Consider the following 26,112-nt stretch of genomic DNA (forward strand, 5'->3'; position numbering starts at 1 on the left):
TCAAGGCCGCGGTGAGCGAAGCAGTTGCAGAGGAGTTACAAAGAACAAACACTTTCCCTTATCTGTTCTACTATACAGAGCCAGCAATTCCCCACAAAACAGTTATGTCATCTTATAACTTGTATGATCAAAGTTTAAGGCATTTATTTTTTTCTTATTCCACAGAGGTGAGAAGTGAAGTTAGTTCTCAGATTTTACTCCCAGTCATTTTTATATAAAGGCATTTTAAATGTCAAAGGTTTCTCTCTCCTTTTCTTTCCTCTTTCATAACTATAAAGAAAGCAGGAAGGGTGAGGGCCAGGGAAATTTTGAAATGATTTTCCCCTTGTTAGATAATGAGGCTTAAAAAAAAAAAAAGCTGTGAATATCAGTAAATCATGTCTTTCAGTCTGGAGCCAAATTAAATTAACCTGGGTTCTGTTTCTTCCATTTTAAGATGATGATGGTGACTTACCACAGTCTGAGGTGTTCATCATTTCGGGGAGGTTTGCAGTTCTAAGGCCTGCCATATACATACTTTTTGAATTGCTGTAACTGTTTTGAATAGGGGTAGAAGAGATTCTCCACCTGGCCTGTTCCATAGTTTGGCAGTATTTTTTGCTGGGACATAGCAGATCTGGGTTCAGACCCCAGTGGGTGAGGAGAGCCTGGAGTGTAGATCTCCCATTCCCTAGGCAAGTGTCCTCACCACTATGGCACTCGTGGGCTAGTGGCAGGAAATGCTTCCCTCCCCTCCCCATCATCCTCAGCTATGGTATTTCAGGGACTTGCATGGGACTGAGTGTCTTCCTGAGCAAAGCAGGATCACAGAGCACATGTGGATCCTTTCTGAGCATGAACGGAAGGATGACTTGCATGGCTAACCTTAGCTGCATGAGTTCCAACTGCCTGCCTAAAAAGATGGGGTGAGGAGAGGGTGTTAAATTTGGGCCCCTTAAAAAGAGTTGGTGACATTGTGACTCATTCATCATGAGCATTCATAGTTGCTTATACGAAAGCCCAGCTCATGGACTGGTATGATTAGGCAAAAAGCTCATCTTTCATTTTAAGTTTCTAGGGACTTGTAATTGTGGAGCAATGCGCAGACAGCAGATAGCTACATTTATAATCCTCTTGTAAAGCCAGCATGTTTAATACTGAAATGCTGCAAATGTTAATAGCATTTCTTAATTATCTCCATAATGGAGTTTACATTTTTATCCCAAGAATGACTTGAAAAAAATCTCATCATACTGACTTCAGAGCAGACACTGTTCAGATAATGAAAATAATTGCACTTTATACGATGTTCTGATGGACACAGACATCATTCCAACCTTACTTTTCACTATTGTACACAGTAGGAAAAAATCCACTGACTTATATCTAGAAGTGAGGTGAAGAAGAATTAGTTCAAGTATTAATTTCCTTCAAGCCAGAGTTGATTTGTGCAACCTTGAGATCAAAATCAGAAAAAGTAAAAAATTGCTTAAGGAGGAAAAAATTCTAGATACATGTGGCATAATGGAAATTCCATTGCCCTAATTGTATTACTTTTAAAAATGTCATAACACCACTGTAAATACAGTCTCAATGCTTTGAGAGTCCTCGCTGATCTTTGTAAACAAATAGCTCAGCAACAGCATAAATTATAATCTAATTAAACTCTCAAGAAAATTTCCACCAGGCAAGTATCCAGGCCAAAGATTTTGAGGTTTAAGCTACACACTCTGGGCACATCCAGACAAGCTGAAATGTATATTTACCTGGGGACAAGTAGCAGCAGCACACCTTGTGCCACTGTTGTTTGTCCCCAGGGAACGCCTGTGCCACGTGCACTCTGGCACGCAGCAGGTTACCCCGGGTGGGCTAGGGGAGGCTGGGACCACCGACTCTGCTGCTCCCAGCAGCTTTACCTGGGGTCCTGGGGGGCTCTAAGGGCTGCAGCCGCACAGCACTCCTGCAGCAGGAAGCCTGGCCAGCAGCTGGAGCATGGCTCTAGCTGGCTAGGCTCCAGCTTTGGGTGGCGTACACTGCTGCCACATCCACCATCTTGCTTTTTTTTGGCATGGGTTTTTTTGACCCCAGGATTTCCCAGGGTAAAAAAACCCTCCACGCTTCCAAGTAGCAGCACGAGGAATGCTTGCATGTGCACTGTGTGGCACCACAGATGAGACTGCAGCACCACATACCGCGTGTCCGCGCTCATCTGGATGCGTCCTCTGGTAATAACAGAGTAAGAACCAAAGGTTGGGCTTGAGCTGCTTTGCTTGATAGTAAAACAAGAATCGGGTCCATCACTATTCAAATGCTGGAAAATGCCAATCAACCTATCCCAGCTGTCTTGATGAACTTCTCTATGGATACAGGTTTCCCTTGCTTTACGCTATACCCTTGTTGGTGGTCCCTTGAAGTTGAGGATGACATTCGCCGGGCTTGATGGGTCCTCAGGTGACTGAGGAGCCCAATTCTGGATGCACATGTTCTTCAGCAATGGGGGCATGTTGTTGTGTGGGGGAGTGGGATTCACAGCCCTGGGTTGGTCTCCTGCTCCTTCCTCCGCTGCCACCGTTCTGCCTCAGCATTGAGCTATTGGGCTGCAAAGTGGCACGTGCCTTGGTGGACCAGGTGGTGCCACACCGAATGGTCAGCAGCTTGCTCCTCCCAGCTGTTGGTGTTGACGCCTCCATGCTTGAGGGTGGTGACCTTGAGTATGTCTTTGTACCGTTTTCTTTGGCCGCTCTTTGAATGTTGGCCAGTGGAGAACTGGGAGAAGAGAATCTGGTGAGGGAGGCAGTTCTCGGACATCTGGACACAGTGGCTTGTCCAACAGAGTTGATTTCTCAAGAGCAAGGCTTTGATGCTAGTGGACGCAGCTTCACAGAAGATGCTTGCGCTGGTCTGGCGATTCTCCCATTTGATCCCCAGTATTTGACACAAGCACTGCTGGTGAAAGCGCTCGAGGTTTTTAATGTGGTGTCGGTAGACAGTCCAGGTTTCACTGCAGTAGAGGAGGGTGGTCAGCACGACAGCCTTATAAATCAGGACCTTTGTTGATTTCCGAAGATCTCTATTTTCGAAGACACATTGTCACAGCTTGAAGAAGGCGGCATTGGTGCAGTTGACCCGGTGCTGAACTTCTTCTTTGATGGTAGCCCATTGAGAGAGGTGGCTGCTGAGATACGGAAAGTGCTCCATGTACTCCAGAGTCTCCCCATCTACTGTCCTGTGTCAGAGGGGGTTTTGTCCAGTGGAGTGGGGTCCATAGGTTGTTTTGGTAGCCTGGAAGAAGTTATGCATGTCATGCTGATCAGCATAGCACTGGATCAGGTGTGCCTTCTCCACCCACCATTAGTTCTTCATATTGAGGATGCATTGCTGGACCTTAGCCTTCAGCTGGTGGTACACTGCCGTCTTTTGCTGAGTTTGTGGATGGCTTTGCCAGGCAATGAAAGCTGAACACTTCTGCTTGAGGAAATCACATATCTGACTGTCATTGGCATCAAACCTGTCCTGGTTCCATCATGATGTGAACCCAGTAGTCTGGGCGCAGGTCCTTGGACAGAGGACTTGAGTTGCTTCCAGTGTGCCTGGATAGAGATGTCATCAGTGGTAGGGGCTTGCTCCAGTGCACTATACAACTTTATGCTGTACATGCAGTCCTGGAAAACAGTGCATAACTCAAATTCGCATAAAGGGAACCCACTTTACAATGTAACAAATAAGGATATGTTCCAAGACCTTGACTGTATTGATCCCCAGACCCATTTCTACCACCTTTACAAGACAGTTTTGGTACTCACCAACAGCAGACAGTACACGCAAGCACAGGGCACTATCATAATGGGGATGGCGACTACAGAAACACGTCGCAGACAACGAGGGAGGAGCACAGATGCACACAGGAGACTGTATTTGGTGTGCATCACTCCCACAATGCATCGCACAATGCAGCTGATGGCAGGCTTCCACCACACCAATCTCATAAGAGTGAATTTACCTTGTATATAACAAATTTTCGGTATAAAAAGGGTCATCGCATAAGAGCGAATTTGCACACACAGAACCTGCATAAAGCAAGGGAAACCTGTATAGACACAAAAAATGGTAAAGTTCTGAGAAAAGGACAAAATGGCAAGGAGACTTGGCAACGTTAGGTGTAGCATCTCTTAAACAGATACTATAGGCTTGGTAAGCGGTGGATGTGAAGTTCTCTAGCCTTAGAATATCTTGATATCGGAAGCACCGTGAATGAGTGTAATTTCATTAGCATGAGATGGGCCTCTTTTTTGGACATAAAGAACACCAGAAGGAAGAAGAAAAGGAATTCCCCAAACTGCTGATGTTGCAATGATGGCTCAGTGGGATAAGAACATAGGCATTGTCAGTAGTCTATGAATTAGTAATCAGAAAGCACAGCAAGAGAGGTTCAGTTTCTCTGGCCTCATCATCCCAGCTTGTAGTGCTATGGGTATGGGCAATACCACTTATGAACAGTGGCATTCACTAACTGTTCTTGTCTAGACCAGGAAAGCTGGTCATACTGAAAAATATCATTTACCACAGTGAGAAGCTAGCACTTTTGAAAGGCCATTGAAACATGGTGGTTGTTTTTTTTTTAACCTAGGGTAGCTTATTGAAAATAGTCTCATATGCGTTCAAAAATTATCTTTTTTTCTAGTCCATACAATGGTTCATTGAATCATGCAGTGAACTTGACAAGTTGACAGTTAAATAAATTAACATATTTTTAAAAACTGATCAAAGCTGGCTGAAACTTTTCATGTAAATATTTGGAAAAACTTACTTTTTTTGCATAAAAGTTCCTGTATTTCATTAGTTTTTATGACAACTGATATCCTATTAAATCAGCAGTCAGCAAATTTTTACTTGAAGCAGAGGTCGTGTAACATTTTTTACCTCTAGTGGCAGGTTTGAGCAGTGCACATTAGAGGGGGAATTAACCCCAAACGTGTGACTTGTCACTAGCATTAGTTAATATTAACACAGACTAACATTCTTTAGAATTAGCACTTACTAACTCTAATGTGTGATCTCTATCGATCCCAATAAATACTCAGATCTCCGCACTCCCAATACATGCCTATAGATTAGTGGGAACTTGTTTAGATTCCTTGGGATTATTTACAGTTGTTTCAGATTGGTTCACATTGCTTTGGGCTTGCTTGGGATGATTTGGATTGTACTTCATTTTGACTTGTGCTGCTTTGTACTCTGCGTTCTTTGAATTGATTTGGACAAATTTGCATTGGTACTTGGATTGTTTTGCATTGCCTGGGATTGGTTTGTACTGGCTGGCCTTACTTGGGGTTGGTTCACATTGGTTGAGACTACACCACCTTAGTTTGGATTGCCTCACATAGCTTTGCAAGTCAAGGAGATGGAATTATCGCCGTTTTACTATAAAGCTTCCTCTAATTTGCTTCACACTCAAGCAAAGCAAGCAGTGAAGCCCATCACCTTGTACTTTCCCACTTGGCAAAAATTAAATAGGGGGGGGTTTCCTCCTTCTTTTCTTATTGCCTACATTTCCCATTTGGAACTATAGATATGTACATTATTGTGCATGGGGTTTTCAGTGCTGGACCACTGATCTTTTAAAAGTGACAATGATTTTTAAAGGGTTAGTTTTGATTTAGAAATAGTACAGATGCCTTATTTACCTTGAATATTCATTATGGCAGTGAACACTGCTGCAAGCTTGTTTTCCAGCATATTTGCAACCATTCCAATACATGCACTTACATGTGAGCATGCTCTCTCTCTCTCTCTCCCTCTCTCTCACACACACACACGCTCTCTCTCTCTCTCTCACACACACTCTCTCTCTCTCTCTCTCTCTCTCTCTCTCTCACACACACACACACACACACACACACACACATTTTGACTGACATATGCTTTCGTTTTCTCTTGGCTGTTTTTTTGGAGGGCAGTTAGCAACCCACAGGGGCCCTGGGAACTCTGGAGGAGAATGGGTGAGTTGGGTACTGGCTGCTCCTTGTCCCCAAGCCTGGTTCATTAAACACTTGGCTGCTGTGCTGGCAGGAGGAATAACACCAGAAGGAAGAAGAAAAGGAATTCCCCAAACTGCTGATGTCTGTCTGTCTAGGAAAGAGTAGGTGGAAGGGGTCGGGCTTGATAGCAGTCTTCAACTGCAGAGGGATGGTCAGAGAGAGGATGGCGATTGATTGTTTCTTGCCCATGGTGAGGAAGCAGGACAAGAGCAACGGGCTTAAATTGCCAGCAGCTTGGCTTTGAGACCGAGCTTCCTCATTGACTCCCAGGGGATGAGATGACCCAGGGAGGCTGTGGAGTATCCCTGCCAGGAGGTTTTGGAGCACAGAGAAAGCAAACACTTGGCTGGACTGGATGAGATGTGACTTTGGGCCCCTGCTGCTGTGCATCTGTGATGCTGTGACTATGCATAGAGCTTGCTATTCCCACAGGACCTAAATGTATGCCACTAGGCACACCCACCCTGCCAGGGCCTGCACAGGCCATGGCTGTTCCTTCTGTCCTGCAGAGCAGCCAGTATCACCTCATCAGTGTGCAGGGCAGGCCAGGCACAGGGTGACTTCTAGCCACTCAGGCTGCTGCCCTGCTGCACTCAGAGGCTGTGTTGGGGCAACTGGAGGTTTTTGGTGCATGGTTGTCATGGCTAGCCGATCTCGGGGTTGTGGAAAAGCACCAGCTCAGCAGCTGTGCACCAGCAGCCAGTGCCAGGCTGCCCCTGAGAAAGGCCCAAGGCATCGTATTGCACTGCAACAGGAAGACTAGCTTGGACACACAGCTTCTCTTCCTGCCCCTTAGTCCCTTGCTGTGCCCCTAATACAGAAGGAAACCTGGTGAGGGCAGGGCCCACTGCGCACCTCCTGGCCCGGTGGTTCTGCTGCAGCCCTTTCTACCCAGCTCTGCTCACTCCTGCTCCACGGGGGCTGCTGTCTACCATGGTAGCCCCCTTTGTTGCCCCCAGCTGGCCTCCGGAGCTGGAGGCCTGCATATTTATTGTGCTAGTCGGCTGTGGCTTTTAGCTGCAAGAGCTGCCTCATTTCACCAACTGGCAGAAAAGAAGGGAACTGAAGCCACACTCCTCAACAGCCCACCATTTCTCATTAACACAAGACATCTAGAGGCACCAGCCCCCAGCAGAGTCAGAGCCACCAGGTGTAGCTCTGTGGCCTACATTGCAGCCCGTGGGCCACTAGGTGAGTGGTGGGGCCAGCCCGCACTGGGACTCCCTTGTAGTGGGTCTACTGTGCTGTCCAGCTGGCAAAGTGAAGGGGGCAGGAAAAGATAGGCACCTACAGCTGGCTGGTGGAGTCATACCTTAGAGTGGCAAGGCTATGGGTTCAAGTCCCCAGATGGCCAGTAGCAGCAGCCTTTTACAGCCCTGGTGCAGGTGCCTCATGCCTCTTTCCTTGCAGGAAGGCCCAGCAAGGAGGGTCAAGAAGACCAGCAGAGGGTGAGGCTGTCAGGTCTGGCAATAGCTTGGTGCAAGGAAATGCTGTATGTTTCAAGCAACAAGTCCTGAGTGCTACTGCACATTCCCTGTGATTGCTAGCAAATGCCAAATGGGATTCCCAACCATCCCTCCTGAACAAGGGTGGTTGATGGGTATTTCATGGCAATACTCATAAATGTCTCTAGTGTCAATAGGTACCAAGTACTCCTAGCTTACCTGATAAATGCTCACCCATGCCCATGAATACAGATAGTTCTTTGTTATTTCTGAGGAATACTGAAAAACGTCTGGGAATAGAAGAAAAATCCCATGAATTCTTATGAGCCTGCCATAGTACATACTTTTGGCTCCTGGGTATTCTCAATAAATTCCTATGTGTTACTGACCAGTGTCTCTTAATTTTGACGGTTTTGTGGTTTCACAACCCATTCCTTACTGTTCTGTTTTGATGAGTGCATGTAGTTAATTGCTGATTGTGTAGGCTGTCTAACTTCTGCCTGTCAGAAGTCAAAGGTAACATCAGATAATGGAGAATTCCCATACAGAAAGGCACTTACCTCTCTAACCAGAAGCAAAAAAACATATAAACCTCACATCCTCACAGTAACTGGTTCTTTTAAATCCATGCCCTTGTATTATTCCTATTAATGTCTGTGAGGTCGGACTTTTCCACCCAACTTCTGTGCATACTGCCTGACCAAGGCCAATGGACAGGCAGTGGCTCTCATCTGTTTCTAAGGAATACAGACTATTCCTGTGAACCATGGCCTCTGAATGCTGAACATGTTAATTGCCAACTATTTACAGATTATACCTGCCACTCCTTAAATGTGGGCAAGCCTTCAGTGTTTCACAGTTCAGGATCTGGGGAAGCTTTGCTTTCAAAGGCAGTTAGTTGGCTGTCAGTCAAAAGAATTCTCCTGTTTAGTGCATTTGTTTTCCCATACTTTCCAAAGATCAGCATCTAAGTTCATCAAAAAAGACACTTGATAAAAGGACCAAATTTAACATTTTATTTAATTGCAGAAGGAATCCACCATAGGCCTCATTATGTTATGGATCTTTAAGTATAAAAATAAGCAAAGAAAATAACTTGCATCTTTCTTATTATTATGATATGTTTCAAATAACCTTTTATATGAACACACTGAGCTTTAAAAATGTAATTTAACAATAAATAATGACATATACCAGATATGCTTACTGTTTATTCCAGTACTCAGCAAAAAATATCTAAGTATTTTTAAATTATAAATACATAATGCAAATTTTAAATGGCACAAAAATGTCTAAAGTGCAAACAAATCACAATGAGAATCATGCAAACATTTCTAGATAAGCACCCCCTTCCCCGAAAAAAATATTTTGCAGTGAACACAAGATAAAAAAAGCATTAGAGATTAGATGTGACAGCCAGAGTTTATACTGAAAAATCATTTATCCGCCATTCAGATCTTATGGATGTATCCCAGTGATTGTTGCAAGTTTACCATAGGTAAGGAAGTGTGACATTAAATTTAAACTGTTTAGTTTCTGCCTAAAGCCCCCCATCCCAAAGGAACATATTGAATCCCCCCCCCCACACACCCCACATTAACTGCATATTATTTTGGGGGTTCTTGCTGAAAGCTGATTTTGATAGCTCAAAGTTTTCATTTAAGAATCAAAATCTTGCAGGTTTTAGGTAGCCTAAAGAAAAGAGTGGTGGGCTATGGGTTGGGGGGGAAAGAATTTCTTTCCACTCTTTGGGTTTTTATATAAATGGATCTGGTAGAGGTGTGGGGGGAAGTCTGTCAAAAATTCATTTTCTAGACATGTATTTTAATTGAACTGTTTCTACCAAACTCTATAAGGCAAGATGTATTGGTGAAAAAAAAAAAAGCTACTATGCACTGTATATAAAGGGTCTGCAGCACCGGTGCAACTATACCAGTTGCTTTTAGTAAGGGCAGGCAAATCCCCAGAGTAGCCAAGCCTTTCTATAACTGTGTGTTCTTGCTAACGAGTTTTTTTTAATCAAAATGCCTGTAAGTACTTGATACACAAAATCCAGTAGACTTCCTGTCCTCAAGTCCCTTTTTCAATCCAAGTGTCTTGGTGCTTGATGCTGCAGAGTGTAGAGTTGCTCTCAAGTTGGAGCTGGGACTAAATGCCTTAGCAGGATAAAGACCAAAATGTTGATGATACAGCTTGTAAGTCAGAGCTTGTAAGTTGGAACCCAGTATACCAGACAGCATTTTAAGAATTAGTTAGCATTGCATCTAGTTTGCACTGGATTGTATCATCAAGAATACGAAAAATAAAACAAAAACAAACAAAAATACACACCACTGTCAGCAACATTTTTTGCTGCTTACAGTTTAATGACAGCACTTTTGGGCTATGTTTAATGAAGACAGCAATATTGGACATGCTCCCACTGCATCTGGTTTCAATATTTTAGCAGCAAGTTATTGTTTAAAGGCTTTGTGGTAACATAAGTTTATATTGCTTTATATTTTTGCAAAAAAAAAGATGCATCTCCTTTTAGCCTTATACAAAAATCTTTTCCCTTAGCTATTTAGGGAGCTAACAAAGTCAGCCACCCACAGAAGTAGAGTCTAACTGGGTAGATTTGGAATGAGAGTAAGTGTGGAACTGGCCCTGTCGACATGCCAAAATGTTGCTGTTTTTGGCTTGCAAAAGCTGAGCCAGACTACTGTTCAGAAAATCTTCTCATTTGGTAGAGGCCTTCAGATATTACTGCGAGGAATCAGCTTTTCAGGCTCAGTTGCGATCCTCCTTTTCAATGGCTTCTACAAGAGATGCATGTTGAGAAATGCAGCCCTGGAGATGGTGTGTTTTAAGCAGCATGGAACTTGTTTTATGTGACTTTAAAACAAGCACAATGCTATGCATTACACTTGGCTTGCCCAGCTCCTGTGAGCCACGCCACGCACAGCCTTGCTTCCCCTGCCATTTCCCAGAAATAAACCTTCTGAAGAAGTTTTCGCCTCAGTGGCAGCCTTGATAGCTAAAGCAGTTGTCAGCCATTTGACAATTCCCAAAATAGCTTTTTTAGCAATACTCAAGCCTTCGCTATTATAATCTAAGTACCATGGCAACCCCAAGGAGCTACACTATGGGCAGTCATAACCCAATTTACCTGTGGGATCTGAAGGGTTAACAGCTCTTTTTTTTTTTTTTTTCCATCTGGTCCAGTCCTAATGGATTGTGGAACAACTTCTATCCCTTTCATTATAAAAAGGCCACAAAGGAGAATGTGTAATTTTGAACATGACAGAGATACTGTTACCAGGAAAAAAAAATAAAGCTAAGTTACAAAACTAAATTTATATGCAATAAAATTATTTTATGCTGCTTCTTTTAAGCACACTCATTCTGGAATTTAGGTACAGTACATGACAGATTTTAAAAACTATTTATACCACAGTTAGAGCAAGACCTTCAATACTCTAGCCTGAAGACAGATTTCTGTTGTTGTTAAGTTTTTTTAAAGCTGTGTGTAGATACAGTACATAAAGATGTTAGGTTTGTAATAAAATGCAAGACTGTCTGACTTTAAAACCTGCTTTCACCATGGCCTTGCACCTCACATAGTCATTTACACCGTGCAAAATTATTCTAATCTTATTTGGTGTAGTATTTTTATTTTTTGTTTTTAATCACTTGTTTGCACTGAGGTCCAGGGCAATAGTAAACAGAGTCCTCCGTTTAATGAGCTAAAACTGATTTTGGTAGATGAACTGGGTAAGGGAGTTATGTTGGAGGATTAAGACTGTATGCCACTAAGAGACCAAGAATCCAAACATGACATTCATATTCGTCCATGGCCAGCACAGATTCATAACACGAATTCCATTGACATCTTTAGGATGAGAGATAGTTTTAGCGTATCTGTCGTTACCTTCCAGCTTAATACTATTAATGAAATTACATGACTTTAGCCGGTTCCAAATTTTCAGACTGGAATGGTGTTTGGACTACAGTGTTTGAATGCTGCAAGATTACATTTTAAAAGCTGAGGTTTGTTTCAGAATTGTTTTTGTGACAAAGAGAAGAGGTGGAGACAATTTAGTTGCAGGAGGTTGGGACACTGAATACAGAAGCCTAATTCCATGCAAATTGGTTTGAGAGGGATAGAAAATGTGAACTACTTCATCTAAAACCAGTTTCTAATTGTTATTAAAACCAGGTACAGTACACTTGGTTGGGTGCATTAACTCTTCTGTTAAGAGAGAGAGAGGCTTCTCCTTTGGTAGCGCTTAGATCCCCTACACACCCACCCTCCTCTCCTCCCCTACAGAATTACGCACTTTCGGAAGAGGTACGTTTCACGTGGGCTGGAATAGACCCCTCACCGCGGAGGTTCCTGAAATAAATTTTTAGCTTTTGAGGCTCAGTGATACGTCTCCTACTGAAGTCTGCTCTAGGGTGCGTTTGTGCGCAGTGATCTGTTTGCAGAAGGTGGAAGAGGCTGGCCATGTTGGGTCCTATCTTCTCCATTAAGCTGTCTTTGATGGTGTTAACGGTTTCTTCATCACATTCCAGTAAGCTTCTCACCAGCTTGTTGTAATACCTGAATTAAGGAAGGAGACAGTTGCTGTACATTATTACATTCCACCATCAGGAAGGTCATCACACACGGAAAAAAAACCCAAACTGATCCAAAGCTAGAGGGAACAAGATCACCATGAAAGATCACCTGCCGTGGTTAAAACAGTAGGACCAGAGCAATCAGAACTTGACAAGGCATTCGCCGTTCAGACCTGTGCAAGAGCACGAGATTTACATTAGCATGTTGTTATCTAAACTTCTGTATCCCAGGGACCGTGCATCCTTTATGCAGTTGTATCTTTGATTCACAAAACAACAAATGCGTTTCTAAGGCTAGTTAACTAGAATTTAGCCCTAGAGTGGCTCTCAAGCCTGTGACTGGTAAACATGCCATTTTGGGTTCTTGTTACTGTTCAGATTAATACATGAACTCTCCAATTTTTATTTTTAGCAACTGTATGGTGGACCACAAGCAGAAGTAAGAGTTGGGTAGCTTTTTTTGTTTTTTATCAGCCAGAGTTGAGAACGTGTTCTAGCCTTCAGGAAAAAAAACCATTCCTGTGGAGACAGCTTCTTCCTAATTGCCTGCACAGGATTTTCTTGCATTTTCTGTTAGAGAGTACTGTCCTTGCCTCTTGGACTATAAGGAATCTTAATCCATATGTTCGAAGAGTTTTTTCTGCAGAGACTTGCCAGCATCCTCCATTCTTTAGAAAGGGGTTGAAGAAGGAGAAAGCCAACTCAGCCTGTATCTAAAAACCTGACCAATGTGGGTGTTCAAATGGGGATGATTTTTAAGACCTATAACCAGTATTCACAGTCAACAAGTTGATAGTGCATTAAAATTAAATTTTAAGTTGAGATCCTGAGTTTTCCTATTTGAGGCTGCTATCTCTACTTGCTGCTGCAGAATTTTGATGTTGCATCAGATCTTAAATATGCTAGGAGAGCACGAGAAAATTGTGTGGATCTGTTTCCCCATCTCTGCTGGACTCAAGTGAAAAGAGGGAATGGTGCTCAAAAGAATTCTCTGCCATGGGGCTTGTGTACACATGCATGCATTCAGGCAAACAGAGCCAACTTGAACAAACTGACCTAGGCATGACAGGTAGAAAGGAAAAGGGCGGGAGAAGAAATAGTTCTTGGAGTCATGGGGACCACTTTCTAAGAGGATGACAGGAGACATTTCACCATCTGGGCATGGAAAAAGACAGAGCTCATGAGAGTCGTGAGCAGGGGTCTGCCCTTCTCATGGCAATCTGCTCTGTCTCAACTCTCTCCAGTTAGGGCATGCTGAAATTCTCCTGCAGTTATACCAGGGAGCCAAGGGGCTAGGGGCTGAAATCAGTGGATCTGTTACAAAGTCTTAGATGATACCTTAACAGTGGGTTAGAAGTATCTCTCATCCTTTTTACTTAAAATTACTTCTTCTATCTAACTCTTTGCAAATAACTTTAATATTAAATAATTTAGTGACTTGCTGTACTTAGAAAACGGAATAAAAACCTACTATAGTTGTTAATCCATTATAAAACTGTTATAATTCAAATTGAGTCCACTTTAGTCAGTGTTGCTGAAGATCTCTATTACCTGAGAATTTAACAGTTGGGAACTGCCTTCCAATCCCTTTACTGCATGGATTATTTTTGCAAGCTCACTTCAGTCATGCTGACTGACTTCTGCCTTCTGCCGTAAGAATCTGCCTACACTCCCTTCTCCATATCCCCTACCAGTGAGTTTTCAAATGAAGATTGTTATTTGCTCCAAGAGTTATGCAATCAGTTCAAGTGTGACTGCAGGCAGAAAGGCTTTCCTTCTTCATTGCACTGTGGCAAGATTATATCACAGGAAGGTGCTATGACCCTATAACTACTTCCTCTTCGCCGCCTGTGCCAAGTGGCAAATTCTTATTTTGGGCCTATGTTGGGATATGGGCTGGGAAAGCAGGATGCCTTAGGAGAACATATTGTAAACTATTAACTGGGAAATCCTGCTGCTTTTGTTCCTCAACATGTCACAATATCCTCTGGCTTTACCACTCACCAGAGGCTGTGTGTGGAATAGTTCCCTCTACTGGATTTCCTCTCAAAAATCAAAATTTGCATCATCAGATGCAGCTTATTTCTTCACTGCTTTGTACCCCCTTGTCACTTAAATATGTGCATTTCATGTGTCATCTAATGCTCAACAAAGTCACTAAGTGACTGTACATGGTAGAAAACAATGGAAAATTAAGCCATTACATCTTCACTACAGCAGGTGGGGGGTGGAGGGGGGTGGGAAAGAGAGAGAGAGCACGTGTACAAACAAGAGGTTATAAAATTAAGAGCTTGAAACTATACATTTTAGTGTGGATGCAGTCATCCTAGAAGATAAAGAGGAATAAAATAGATATAAGGCACCACTGTACACTGCTACTTGTTTCTTTTTATGGCTTTGCCATTACAATTCACTGTAAAAAGCCCATATCCCTAATTCAACTTGTTACACTCTGAGATAGACCCATGTATCAGACAGTTCTAATAGGAGCGGTGAGAGAGTGACACAGAGCCACCAATTCTTCATTGGCACTTGCTAGTTACAATTTTGCAAAGGCTAGTTTGGATGCATCTCAGATGTTCATGGTTTACTCAATGCTTGTGCCCAGACATTTGTAGTCTGGAACAAGCTTTTGATCTATGACAGCTGTTATTTTAAGTTAACTAGCACTCAACTGGAGTGAAAAAGGGTCAGTGAAGGCAGGTTTAAAAATATTTCCTAACTAATATAAGTTGTCAGAGTTTGCCACCTGAAAACTTATTCTTAAATTGTTCTAAGCTGGAAAAATGCTTTTTACTTAATTGGCTGCCATCTCTCCTCAAAGGCCACTCTATGGTTCACCACAACTGCTGCTTTAACACTAATATCTGTTGAGGTGAACCACAAACCTATCTGTGAGGAAAGATGACAGCTAGGTTAAATCAAAGCCCACGTCAACCCTGCAGATGATTATTAGCACAGCTCTGTCGCCAGTCAGGGATATGAAGAGGTCAGGCCACAGCTGGAGTACTGTGTCCAGTTCTGGGCACCCCACTTCAAGAGGGATGTGGACAACATTGAGAGGGTCCAGAGGAGGGCCACCCGCATGATCTGGGGACAGCAGGGCAGACCCTACAATGAGAGGTTACGGGACCTGAACCTGTTCAGCCTCCACAAGAGAAGGCTGAGGGGGGACCTTGTGACCGTCTATAAACTCACTAGGGGGGACCAGAAGGGTTTGGGGGAGACCTTGTTTCCCCTAGCGCCCCCCGGGATTACAAGGAATAATGGCCACAAGTTGTTGGAGAGTAGGTTTAGATTAGACATCTGTAGGAACTACTTCACAGTCAGGGCACCTAGGATCTGGAACCAACTTCCAAGGGAAGTGGTGCTGGCTCCTACTCTGGGGGTCTTTAAGAAGCGGCTCGATGCCTACCTGGCTGGGGTCCCTTGAGCCCAGTTTCCCTCCTGTCCAGGCAGGGGCTCGGACTTGAAGATCTACAAGGTCCCTTCCGACCCGACTTCTATGATTCTATGATAACCCCAAACTAACATGAAGCCCCTTGCATAACTGCAACTACAGTTGTGTAGCAAACTGATGCTTCTTCTGCATTTGTTCTAGCTGAATCAAAATCCTAAGACACCTGAGTTAATACAGTTTATAAAGATATATTTGCTCCTGCCCTACCCGAGCTCCAAGTGCCAGTCATTCCAGGAGTTACACGGAGGGAATTCTGTATTCCTTAGCAAGGCTTAGGCAGATTTTCTAGACAGTTATGGAACATGGTGTCATAGGCAAGGTGATTTATGTATTCATATATGAGTATTTGAATATGCCTCCTCCTGTAGATGAATGTAGTGTTCTACTTTACTGATGAATAATACAGTTTTCTCAGTTACTTATAGAAGAGTAGCTCCTCAAAGCCCATCCTGGCACAGGGCTTCACAGGACTTTTTGCACTGTGCAACCACAACAAAGAGAGATAGTTTCTGTCCTACAAAGTTTGTAATTTAAGGGAAGAATGGATTTGTAATAGTTAGCAAGGGCTTCCATCCTAAATTATTTAGCACAGGGGCACTGACCTAGCCAAAAACATACATGCATAAAAAAATTCTTATTTTCCACAGTTTGAAGCAACATCTATGCTGATTAGAACTTGGTCAACCAAAAGGACTGTTCTCTTTAAATATATATGGGACTCCGATCACTGTGCAACTAGTTAATTTCTCTGATTACTTCCAGAGGGGCATACCTTTCAATTTAGCAGGGGAAGTAAGAATTCTGATGTCAAATATCGTAGCAGAACCTTAAACAACATCAAATCTAGGATGTACTACTTCAGCTGAGCTGTACAAGGAACTGTTTCAAATAACGACCCAGGTTGACATCATCATTTTAAAGTCTGCTACATTTTGATGTGCTCTGTACATGTCCTGTATGGAAAAATCCACATACCTGTTTGAAAAGTGATTTGGAAGCTGGACAACTTCGGTGATGGCTTCAGGATTGCGCTTTGCAATGCTGCACATGTCCAGCTTGCTGTAGCATTCCTCCTGCACCTCAGAGATCATTCTTTGGAAGGTGGAGCACCGCCGAATAGCAAGGAAAACCTTGGATGTGACTCCATTTGCAATGCATTTCAAGCTTTCTTTCACAAAAGCCTTTCCCTGCAAATTTAGAAGCATCATTTTAAATATGCAGAACTGCAGAGGTCCATAAATGCGTAGCCTGAGAGTCCGCTGTTGTCGACTACTACTAGTTATCTTTGCTGCAATTAGAAAGTGGTTCTGTGTTAAATACTGACTTGCCAGCAGAGAAAGCTTTAAGCTTGAGGTATTTTGTTCATCAGTACTAAATACTTACAGTAATGAATATGCCACATTTGCTAGGCATTATACAGACCACTTCGTCCTCAGTCTCCCTCCCAAAGATTTCCCCTATCTGGGAAATAGGATTTGTTTTCACATAAAATGCCAATGTATTACACAGCAAAATTGTAGACATGCGGGCCAGTCCTGCAAGGTGCGGAGTTCCCCAAGTTTCCACTTATTCTTTGTGGGGTTTGAAGACACTCGCTGCACCCAGAACCCATCCTGAAAAGGCAGTGCATTTCACTGGAAGAACTTAAAGCACCAGAAACCATTAAGTCTGTCCCTGGAAAATGGCAAATTATACACATTGTGTAGAATAAATACAGAAGATAAAGGTCCTTGGCACAACCAGGATTCCTTTATGTCATTGTTTTAGATATTCCACGCAATGAGAGAAAAAGAGCGTTAGAGCAAGTGAGAGGAGAGAGAGACAGAGAGAGAGAGAGAAAGTGTCCCTGCAGTTCCACTGAGTCAGGCTGATCTGGCTTTGCATTCCCAGGGTTGAAATCTTCCAGTTCAAATTATACATCTGTGCCAGGTCACACAGTCAGAAAACGTACTTTGTTAGAAGAACGTTTCCTCCTGAAGAGGAAACTCAGCTCCCCGCCCCACAAGACATCCTCTGCCAAGTCTTCACACATAGCACACAGTATGTGGAAAGTGTACTGTAGAAAGTCTTCCTGAAGAATGGATTTGTTTTTTTGGCCACAAAATCCTCATTCCCACAAGAGCATCTAAGTAGCAGTAAGAACCACACGGAAGTAGGTTCCCATGGCAGGATGAGGCCAAAGACATTAAAGCCTCATGTTAACAAAGTAGTGAAGCATGTGCTTAAATGCTGTTGTGGAATCATGGCATAAATGTATTCTGAACAAATAGGAAGCTATACAGGAGAGTACTTTTTCCTATAACGTACCTGAGTGTCAAATTTAGCAGCACTATAGAGGAAGGATTTGCAGATGTCATACATTCCATCGGTGTCACAAGTAGAGTTCTCCAGGCAGGCAAATGCACCACAGCCCACCTGAAGGGCACTATTTAAACAGCGAACCACTTCAGCTGGAAGACAGGCAGAGAACTTATTACATTATTACTTATTCCCATAGGCACTTTTCAGCCAAGATGGCAAAGCATTGAACCACTGGATTAATCAAGTCTCACAAGACTGCTGCAAAGATAGTCAACTGATATTTCTGTTTCATAGGACTGGGAAATGGAGGACATTAGTGGGAGAGAATAGATACCCAAGGCAGAGATAAAATAAGGCATTCACTGGATTCATGAAACCATCCATTGGCAAAAGGTACGGGTAGAACCCAAATGCTCCTGGTTGCCAGTTGCGTGCTGTAGCCCCATAGAAAATAGAGATATTAAGCATTTCATACTGGGTCATTTCCACATAAATATTTGCCTGGAGGCATGGCTTAATGAACATTTGATTGTTATATTTTATCTGAAAACTGGGTAGAAAGAACTCAGCATCAAGTGGGGGAAAAGCCTACTCTTGCTGATGCAGAGAGGAAGGAGAGCTATCAATATAGAAATTATAAAGATGTAGGCCACTACTAAGACATGAGGGCTCAAAATAATGCTTGTTCGAAAGGAGGACATGATGAGCAGACAATTTCCAGATCACATCCAGTACTGGAAAGAAAAACTGAATCCATAATAGACTGTAACACTAAATATAATAGCTATAAAAATGGAAGGCCAAGTTATTCTGAAGAAGATAAGCTTTAAATATTATTAGGAGTATTTATATCATGCTAGGAAGGGAAAAAGTTTAAGAAAAGGTCTTAAGCTTATGCACATTCTTGGCTTTGCTCTGTAGGGCAGATCAAATGTTATAAAAAACCTGACACGAATATGGTGCTCGACTCTTCAGAGCAGTGCCAGAAAATGAACAGAATCTAAGGAAACCTTGATTAGGTAGAATCCATTCTTGATCAAAGTTATACATGGTGGTCTCCATTAGTTTAATTACAATAGCGCAGGTATAAGCTCCTGGGCATATAGCAGGGCACAAACCTTTTTAATATATGCTAGTATGCAATTAAAGAATAATCCAGCTTCCCCGGCACAATACTGCTCTAAAATTAACAGGTAGTAACCTTTTCTGGTAAGCTGAACGTCTGTCCCATTGTGTTCATTCAGAGCCTATCCATTACTTTTTGCCAGATCATGTTACAGGCTGCCTTTAGGAAGAAACCTTGAGTCTCAAAGTAAGATATTAGACGTGGGAGTCTAACTACACCAAGTGGTAGAGAGCAAAAAAGCCTTACTAAAAATTAGGAATGTGTCTAAGGAAGTTAGTTATTTTTTTCTAAAGACACCAGTTGTAAGATGGGTAGCTACTGTGCTCTGATATTTCTTATATATGTCTGAGGAAAGCAATATTTGATAAGGTCGTCCTCTCTCTCACTTAAAGCTTTGCCATCGCAAGTTATTTTCATAATTATGTTTCCACAGGTTCAGATTATAACTTTGCTTTCAGCAGGTTTAATATGCATTAGGCTTTTATTGTTTTAGGCACAGTGGAATAGTGAGACACTATGTTTCTATAGCAACCAAATACAAAAAGGAAATTGAGCAAACACCCTAGTATAATGCTGCAGAGCCCTGCAGATCTAAAATAAGACATCTGTTAATGAGCTCTGAATTAGAGACCTCCTAATATCTTTTCAATATACAGGAAGACCGATTTTCATTTTTCCATTGTTCAAGATAAAGCACTGTAGATGTCTAGATCATCTGAGCACATGAAGTGGAGGTATTCAATAAGAACTTGTTAGTTATTTTTATCTGTTGTATAGGCTACTTAGCTAAATGTCATGATCATATTTATATGTTACTATCCCAGGCAATTTCTATGCGCAGTGGAGCCCACACGTTAACAATGGACACGTTTTTAGGATTGCTGCATTCTCTGAACTGGTATTAGAAAAAGATTCCTGTCTCTCCCTTTTTGAACATAGATATTTAGAGGAGCAATGGTTCAGTGAATAAAATCAGCAGAGAGTGAACTTAAACCCCCACCCAATTTGTTAATTCCCTATGATGGGAGGAAGAGAGCGAGAGACGCATTCAACCAGCATGAGAAAAGTATATTGAACTCGGAGGTGGGGGAGGCGGAGGGTGGAGGAAGGGTGAAGGGGAAATAGACCCTGCAGAGTACATCCCAGTTTATAATCCAATTCTGGAATGAGATTGCCTCCCTCTATGTATAATTACATATCCTAAAGAAGCATTTTTCTAGGATTTCTGATTCCACAATAGCTTATTGCTATCAGTCGTGAAGTTCAGAGCAAAAAGATCATCAACAGAATATTTGCAACACTGTTAACACATCAGGGCTCAGACCCAAAGCCCTCTCTGATAAGTGTTACCTGAGTTCTGTGCTGCAACCCTGGTTTTCCTGGGGCTCACAGAGTCATTCTGTTCAGCTTCATAGGATGCAGAAGCACTGATCACCAGCAGCAGGAGAAGAACTGACTTTAGGAGCATTCTCTGACAAGTTTCCGCTAAGTTTTTTTTCCCCCTTGTGCGTGTGTCTCCTGTTCTCTCTCTCCTCGGCTTCAGCAAAGATGCGGATCTGGATGCACACAGAGAAAGGAGTCTGTCAAAGACTTTGTAGCTACTGCAGCCTTGTTCTGCTTTACCCCCCTAGCTCTTGCTCACTGGGGGACCAGGAGAAAAGCCCAGGGCTTTTATAGCCGGCCTTATCTGTCCCCCTCCAGGACAAGGAGCCAATCAGAAGGTGGAATAGGCAGCCAATGGGAGCCTGAGCTCATTCAAGCACCAGAGCACTGGAACTTCACAGGAAGAATATTTTCCAGCCAATTAAAAGTACCTGCCAAACAACAATAAAAAAAGTTAATCTTCACAGAAATAAGTTGGGGAGGGAAAGGGGGGGGGGGGGGAAGAAGCTTCCTATGATTAATAGAGCTCAAGGAAATTGCCACCGCAACTGTAAGCCTTACTCAAGATCTCCTGCCTTTTTATTTATAACTTACTCCTCTGTTTAGGCACTAGTGCAGGAAAGAATAGCTAATTTTACCACTTAAATAATATGATAAAAGATAAAGACAAAAGCATATTCATATTTTACATACAATCTATGTTTGGTGTACGTAGTACACGCAGACATGGAATAAATAGTGTCCATCAGCCACATGCATGCAAATACCACCCCCAAACACGCATGCATCATGCACAAGCGTCCACATGTAGTCCAGTCATACGTGTTTCCAAAACATATGCTTCTGTCTTGTACAGTCCACTCAATCCGCATACATGTTATGCACATGAACTGTACAGGCAGTATAATAGAGCCCTGACACCAAAAGAGCAGTCAGATATACAGTCCTCATACACACCCATGCATAACCAGGGTACATGCACGAGGCATGCTTACAGTCTCTCACACACACACTTGAAAAAAGAAACAACATCTCTAACTTTATTTGAATAAACTGTATATTCATGTGTAGTGCTTCATAATAGAGATTTTGGAAAAGAGTGGGAACAAGCTAGGGAAAACTTGTTTAAGTTTGCTTTCTTTTTTTCAGTTTTAGGCCTGCCAAATCCATGATGCAAGGGGGAAATGTATTCTTGTGGCAATTAAAGGAGCATCAGAAGCCTGATTCAGGTTTGTACCAGAATCCATTTGTACAACTCTGTCAACCTATGGTCTTAAAAGGAAGCCTATGCATGAACAACAGAAGTGCTAGATCTTGCACACAAGGCTGGAATGAAGCCTGAAAAGGAAAGGAATATAGGTAAAATAATACTTATGTTTCAGAAGAAGTATATTGGACAAGGATATAGGTACATGATCCAGGTACACTGCTTTAATATCTGAATAACTCACATGATGTGCTGTGGGGCAAATATTGTCATCTCTGTTTTATAAAAGAGACAGAACTGAGGCAGAGAGATGAATAAGATTTGCACCTGGGAAAACTGCACTCATTTAACTTCAAACCAGTTTTAAAAGCTGATTTAGTTAACACAATTCACAACTCTGCTTTAAAAGAGAGTGCATCTAAAAATGGCTTCTTATTCCGGCTTAGCCTACAATCATTAAGGAATCTATTAAAGTAAAACTGAAGCAAGTCTCTCTTAAATGAAACAAGCAGGTTTTGTATCAGGTATTATTTTTTAAAGACCATTTGACAAGTGATATGTCTCTGGTGAGAGTGTGTGTTTCTGGCAAGAGAGGCTAGAATGCAAATCTCCCAAGTCACTTTTCACCATCTTATCCTTGTTCCTTGTCCTAAATACAAGAGGAAGGAAGATAGTTTAGTGAAGGAGATGGGCTTGTTGACTGAAAGAAGCTTAAAGCTTAAAAATGGAGCTTCTCTGGGCACAGGACTCTCTATACAGGGGCAGCTGAAACGACAGGGGCCTTGTAGCCCAAACTTATTGTTATTGATATTGGCTCCCGTTGGTATAGAATCAGACCCAGGACTGTACTCCTGCCTTGGGGGGTGAGGGAAGGAGCTAGGACAAACAGCTGTGCCAGATGTTCCAAAAACATTTTAAAACGTTGAAACAGAAAAAGGTTTCATGTTTCATTCCAGTTTTGTGAAATTGAGCCAATTTCATTTTTAAAAAATCCTGCAAAAACACTGTGGTTTCTCCACTTAATAGTACCAGTCCAGTTTTTCAAGTGAAAATGATCCCAGGGGGCTTGATTCTGATTAAATCAAAGGAAATTTTGGCACTGGCTTCAGTGAGAGGTGAATCACCACTATTTAGTTCCTGTTTTATAGGAGTGGAAGCCTTGAATTTCCCCAAAAAATATTCAGTTTCAGAGACCAAATCTGAATGTTCTCCCCAAACACTAAATTTTCGCACAAAACATTGGGGGGAGGGGGAGGAGTACTGCAAGTAGTTTGCAGAAACCAAGAACTGGCCTATCCTGCCTCCTCTCCCCTCACCCAGGTTAGCTTGATCAATGTAGACAAGAAAATTATATACTGCACAGAGAGAGGTGTTAGATTCCTTCAATTCCTTTATTAGTTATTCATTCAGTTACTAGGAGTCTAATCCATTGACTTCAAATGGGTTTTGCAGCAGCCCACAAGTACAGTGCTGTTACTAATCAATACTGATTAGTAACAGCACAAGTCATATTCTAAAATAACCAAATATCGGAGAAAATATTACAGAAGACGATTGTTAGAAAGAGGTTGGATGTTATGATTGGAAGAGATCTGGTAACGGGTTAGTCTTGCTCATCATCACTGGCATTTAACTGATATGATACACCAAGTTAAGAGCTCAGTTCAATGTTTTTAAAATGCTCTAAGCTTCAAAATGAATCTCTTAACTCATTTTCAACTTTGGAAAATGCAAGAAGAGAGATTATGTGATTTGCCTGAGGCTAGACAATGAATTGGCTTCAACTTTCAAGGGTTAATCTTGCAGTCTTGGGTAAGAAGTTCTGCATCATGCTGGTCCCTAGTCCTGAAGAGTACATCTCAAATAATGTATGCACTAGCAGTATGCTAGGATAGCAAACGCTAGCAGACGCCCACATATTTTTTTTTCTTTTGTGGCTTATAGTTTGCACTAAAATTTTAAAATAGAACAAAAGACTACAGAAAATGCTAGACTCGCCTCAGACTTATGTAGTCTGTCTGAGAAAGCAAGGACAGGAGGATTTAGGGAAGCTGAAAGAACTCCTGAAATAGAGATTATGGAATATTCTTCCCAATTCCCCTCACTTCTTCTGTTAGCAGGTGCCTTTAAGAGTAAAGGTTTTTTCCACACCCCAGTATCCGTGTAGTTCAGTAACAAAATGCTGAACAGGAAAGTGCAAGAGATCTGCTGCAGGCAAGCAGGGATGGCACTCGGAGGGAGCCTGGGGGGGTCTATAGCCTCCCCCAAATTTGCCTTAGTGCTCCCCGTAGCCACTGCCCCTTTGTAGCACCCTGCCTCCCCCCACCAGGCCACCACTGCTCACCCCACGCAGCTGAGCCCACCCCGTTCCTGCATCCAGAGGCATGGCACTCCCAGCCTGGCCGAATACGTATGTTTGGCCAGAAGGTGTATAGCGCAGCCCCCCAATTTTCTGTCTAGCCCACCTCAGCCCTGCTGCTGGGAAGAGGCTGGCACTGCCCCTGCAGGCAAGTATAGTGTAATCCACACACAGAAAGAGCCTCCCTGCCCCCTTGATTAGAGGGGTCTGGATTATGCCAGGAAGCGTGAAAGTTTACATCCTCCTCCCATACTTTGTCAGCCGGTATATAAATGGAAAAAAATATATCCCTATTCACTTTGCATATATCAGCCCTGCATACCACTTTCATTAACAGTCCCTGTTAACCAGACTAAGAGTTGCTACTAGTGTCATTTATTTTCTTTCTAAAATGCTAAGATTTGGTCTATGGTCAAGGGAGAGTCAGGGGCAGGGAGCCACACTAAACAAACCACAAGCAACCCCCTTTTTTGCTCAGCTGCTTTCCAGCTGGATGACTGGAAGCTGCTCTCCTTGACTAGCAAAGAGCAGAGGCTCTTTTCCCTTCCATTGTGTAATAAGATCCCTGCCCACCTTTCCCTGCTCCCCACCCCCAACACAAGATCCCTCCATGAGCTCCACAGTGGAGGGACGTGAGCAACTGCATCGCCTCAAGAGTTAGCCACGCTCCGCTGATTTGTTCCTTGCACGTCGTCTTGTTTCAGACAAATGAAGCCTCGTTAAAAGACCTTCAGGAACCGTGACACTTTCATCCACCCCCAGACACCCCACCCTTTCCTTTAACTCTGCTGTGTGACACATTTTGAAAGAGCCATTGCAGCTCATTTAACAAGCTGAGAATGCAAAAGGGATGGTTTTAAAACAGGCACAATTGAACAGCTTTGCATACAAAAGATAGACTTACATTGAAGCAGATTAGGGTCTAGTTCCTGCAAGGTGCACAGCACTTACACTTCCCTGACATCTAAAGGCAATCGGAGGCTTGTAGGAGAAACTCAGCACCCCACAGAATCAGACCCCAAGAAATCAGTTACTGAATTGACTCCTCAGCTTGCCATTTCAGAATCAGTATAGATATCTGTGCCTCATTATTTGGTGTGTGTTACTATGTGCTTTTTAGACCTAGTTCTCCACTCAGAGGGGTGAACACCAAGATTAACTCCACTGAGATCAATGGAGTTACATGCTTCCAGTTGATTCTAGTAAAGAGATGGGTTAATTGGGTCCTTTAATTTATTTAGTTCAATGTGGACGTGAATTATGATAGTTTAATTAGGGAAACTAACATCAGAATTTGGCCTAGGGTATGAATGTGGGTATGACTCACCTCAATTGGAGCCTGATCCAATAAAGCGTGCGTGTGTACGTGCACACACAGAAACGAAGGGAATGAATACAAGAAAAGTGTGTTTAAATACCCTGCTTTAAGTGCCAAAGACAATGCAACTTTACCCGCAGAGCAGTTATGTCATACACATTAGGTATTTGTCCAAGCTACAGTGGTGTTAGACCTATCAAAGGTATTATTCAGGGTGTACTCTTTTTGTGTGGATTTAATTAGTAAAAGTGAAACCATTTGCAGGGAAGCCCGCTTCATGTGTTAGCTTATTTCCACACTATTTGGACATTTTTAAAAGATAATTCTGTGGGGCTCAACTGGTTTCTTATTAATTCCATGCATAATTGAACAGTAATTAATCAAGTAATCTAGTATTACGTGTGACCTTGTGCTCTAATTCCTGACTACCAACTTCACCAGGATTTTGAAGAAGACCAAATGTATATCATAGACTGAACACTGCCTGACAGCTATCAAGTGCTAATAGTTTCAGCCCTCAGTCCTTGCAATTCTGGACTGATGCAGTCAATGGGAACACTCATGTGCTGGAGTACTTTGCTATGCCAAGATCAAAGCTTCAGCTAGATTTGAGCTGGTAACAATCAACCGGGTTTTGATACCCTTACTCATATTAGACAGTGTCTAGCTCATATGAAGAACCACTAAGGTTAATGAGGAGTGAGGGTGGAAAGGTCTGGCATAGATAAAGAAACTATAACCTGTCAGCAATTCCATTAGCAACCCTTCCCACAGGACAGGAAATGAATAAAATTAATTGTGCTTTTTAAGCAATGAATTAAGATCAAGCACCAACTTTTGCTCAGAAGGGCTTTAGATTTGGAGTAGCTTGGACTACTGTGCAGTTATACCAGCATT

General features: G+C 42.5%; 1 protein-coding gene and 1 long non-coding RNA gene across 2 annotated transcripts in view; one reads left to right on the plus strand and one right to left on the minus strand.

Moving 5' to 3' along the window:
* LOC109281947 (uncharacterized) overlaps positions 1-26,112 on the plus strand; it is a 149,082-nt gene that overhangs the window by 52,006 nt on the left and 70,964 nt on the right. Inside the window, exon 3 of the long non-coding RNA XR_002088776.2 lies at positions 21,481-21,560. This is a non-coding gene — a long non-coding RNA (uncharacterized LOC109281947). The remainder of the gene's footprint in view (positions 1-21,480; positions 21,561-26,112) is intronic.
* STC1 (stanniocalcin 1) lies at positions 8,465-20,599 on the minus strand. Its single transcript, XM_019482456.2, has 4 exons — positions 20,299-20,599; positions 17,829-17,971; positions 16,497-16,708; positions 8,465-12,044 (listed from the first exon to the last, which is right to left on the minus strand). Exons 1-4 carry the CDS (start codon positions 20,414-20,416, stop codon positions 11,774-11,776), a joined length of 744 nt encoding a protein of 247 aa, XP_019338001.1. The 5' UTR covers positions 20,417-20,599; the 3' UTR covers positions 8,465-11,773.

Source organism: Alligator mississippiensis, chromosome 7 (genome assembly GCF_030867095.1).
Source record: "Alligator mississippiensis isolate rAllMis1 chromosome 7, rAllMis1, whole genome shotgun sequence".
NCBI lineage: Eukaryota > Metazoa > Chordata > Crocodylia > Alligatoridae > Alligator > Alligator mississippiensis.

Coding starts and splice junctions, on each gene's coding strand:
- STC1 (XM_019482456.2), bottom strand. CDS start 20,416: ATGCTCCTAAAGTCAGTTCTTCTCCTGCTGCTGGTGATCAGTGCTTCT. Junction 16,709..17,828: donor CTGCTAAATTTGACACTCAG/GTACGTTATAGG, acceptor CTAAATTTGCAG/GGAAAGGCTTTTGTGAAAGA. Junction 12,045..16,496: donor CCAAATCACTTTTCAAACAG/GTATGTGGATTT, acceptor TCCTTAATTCAG/GTATTACAACAAGCTGGTGA.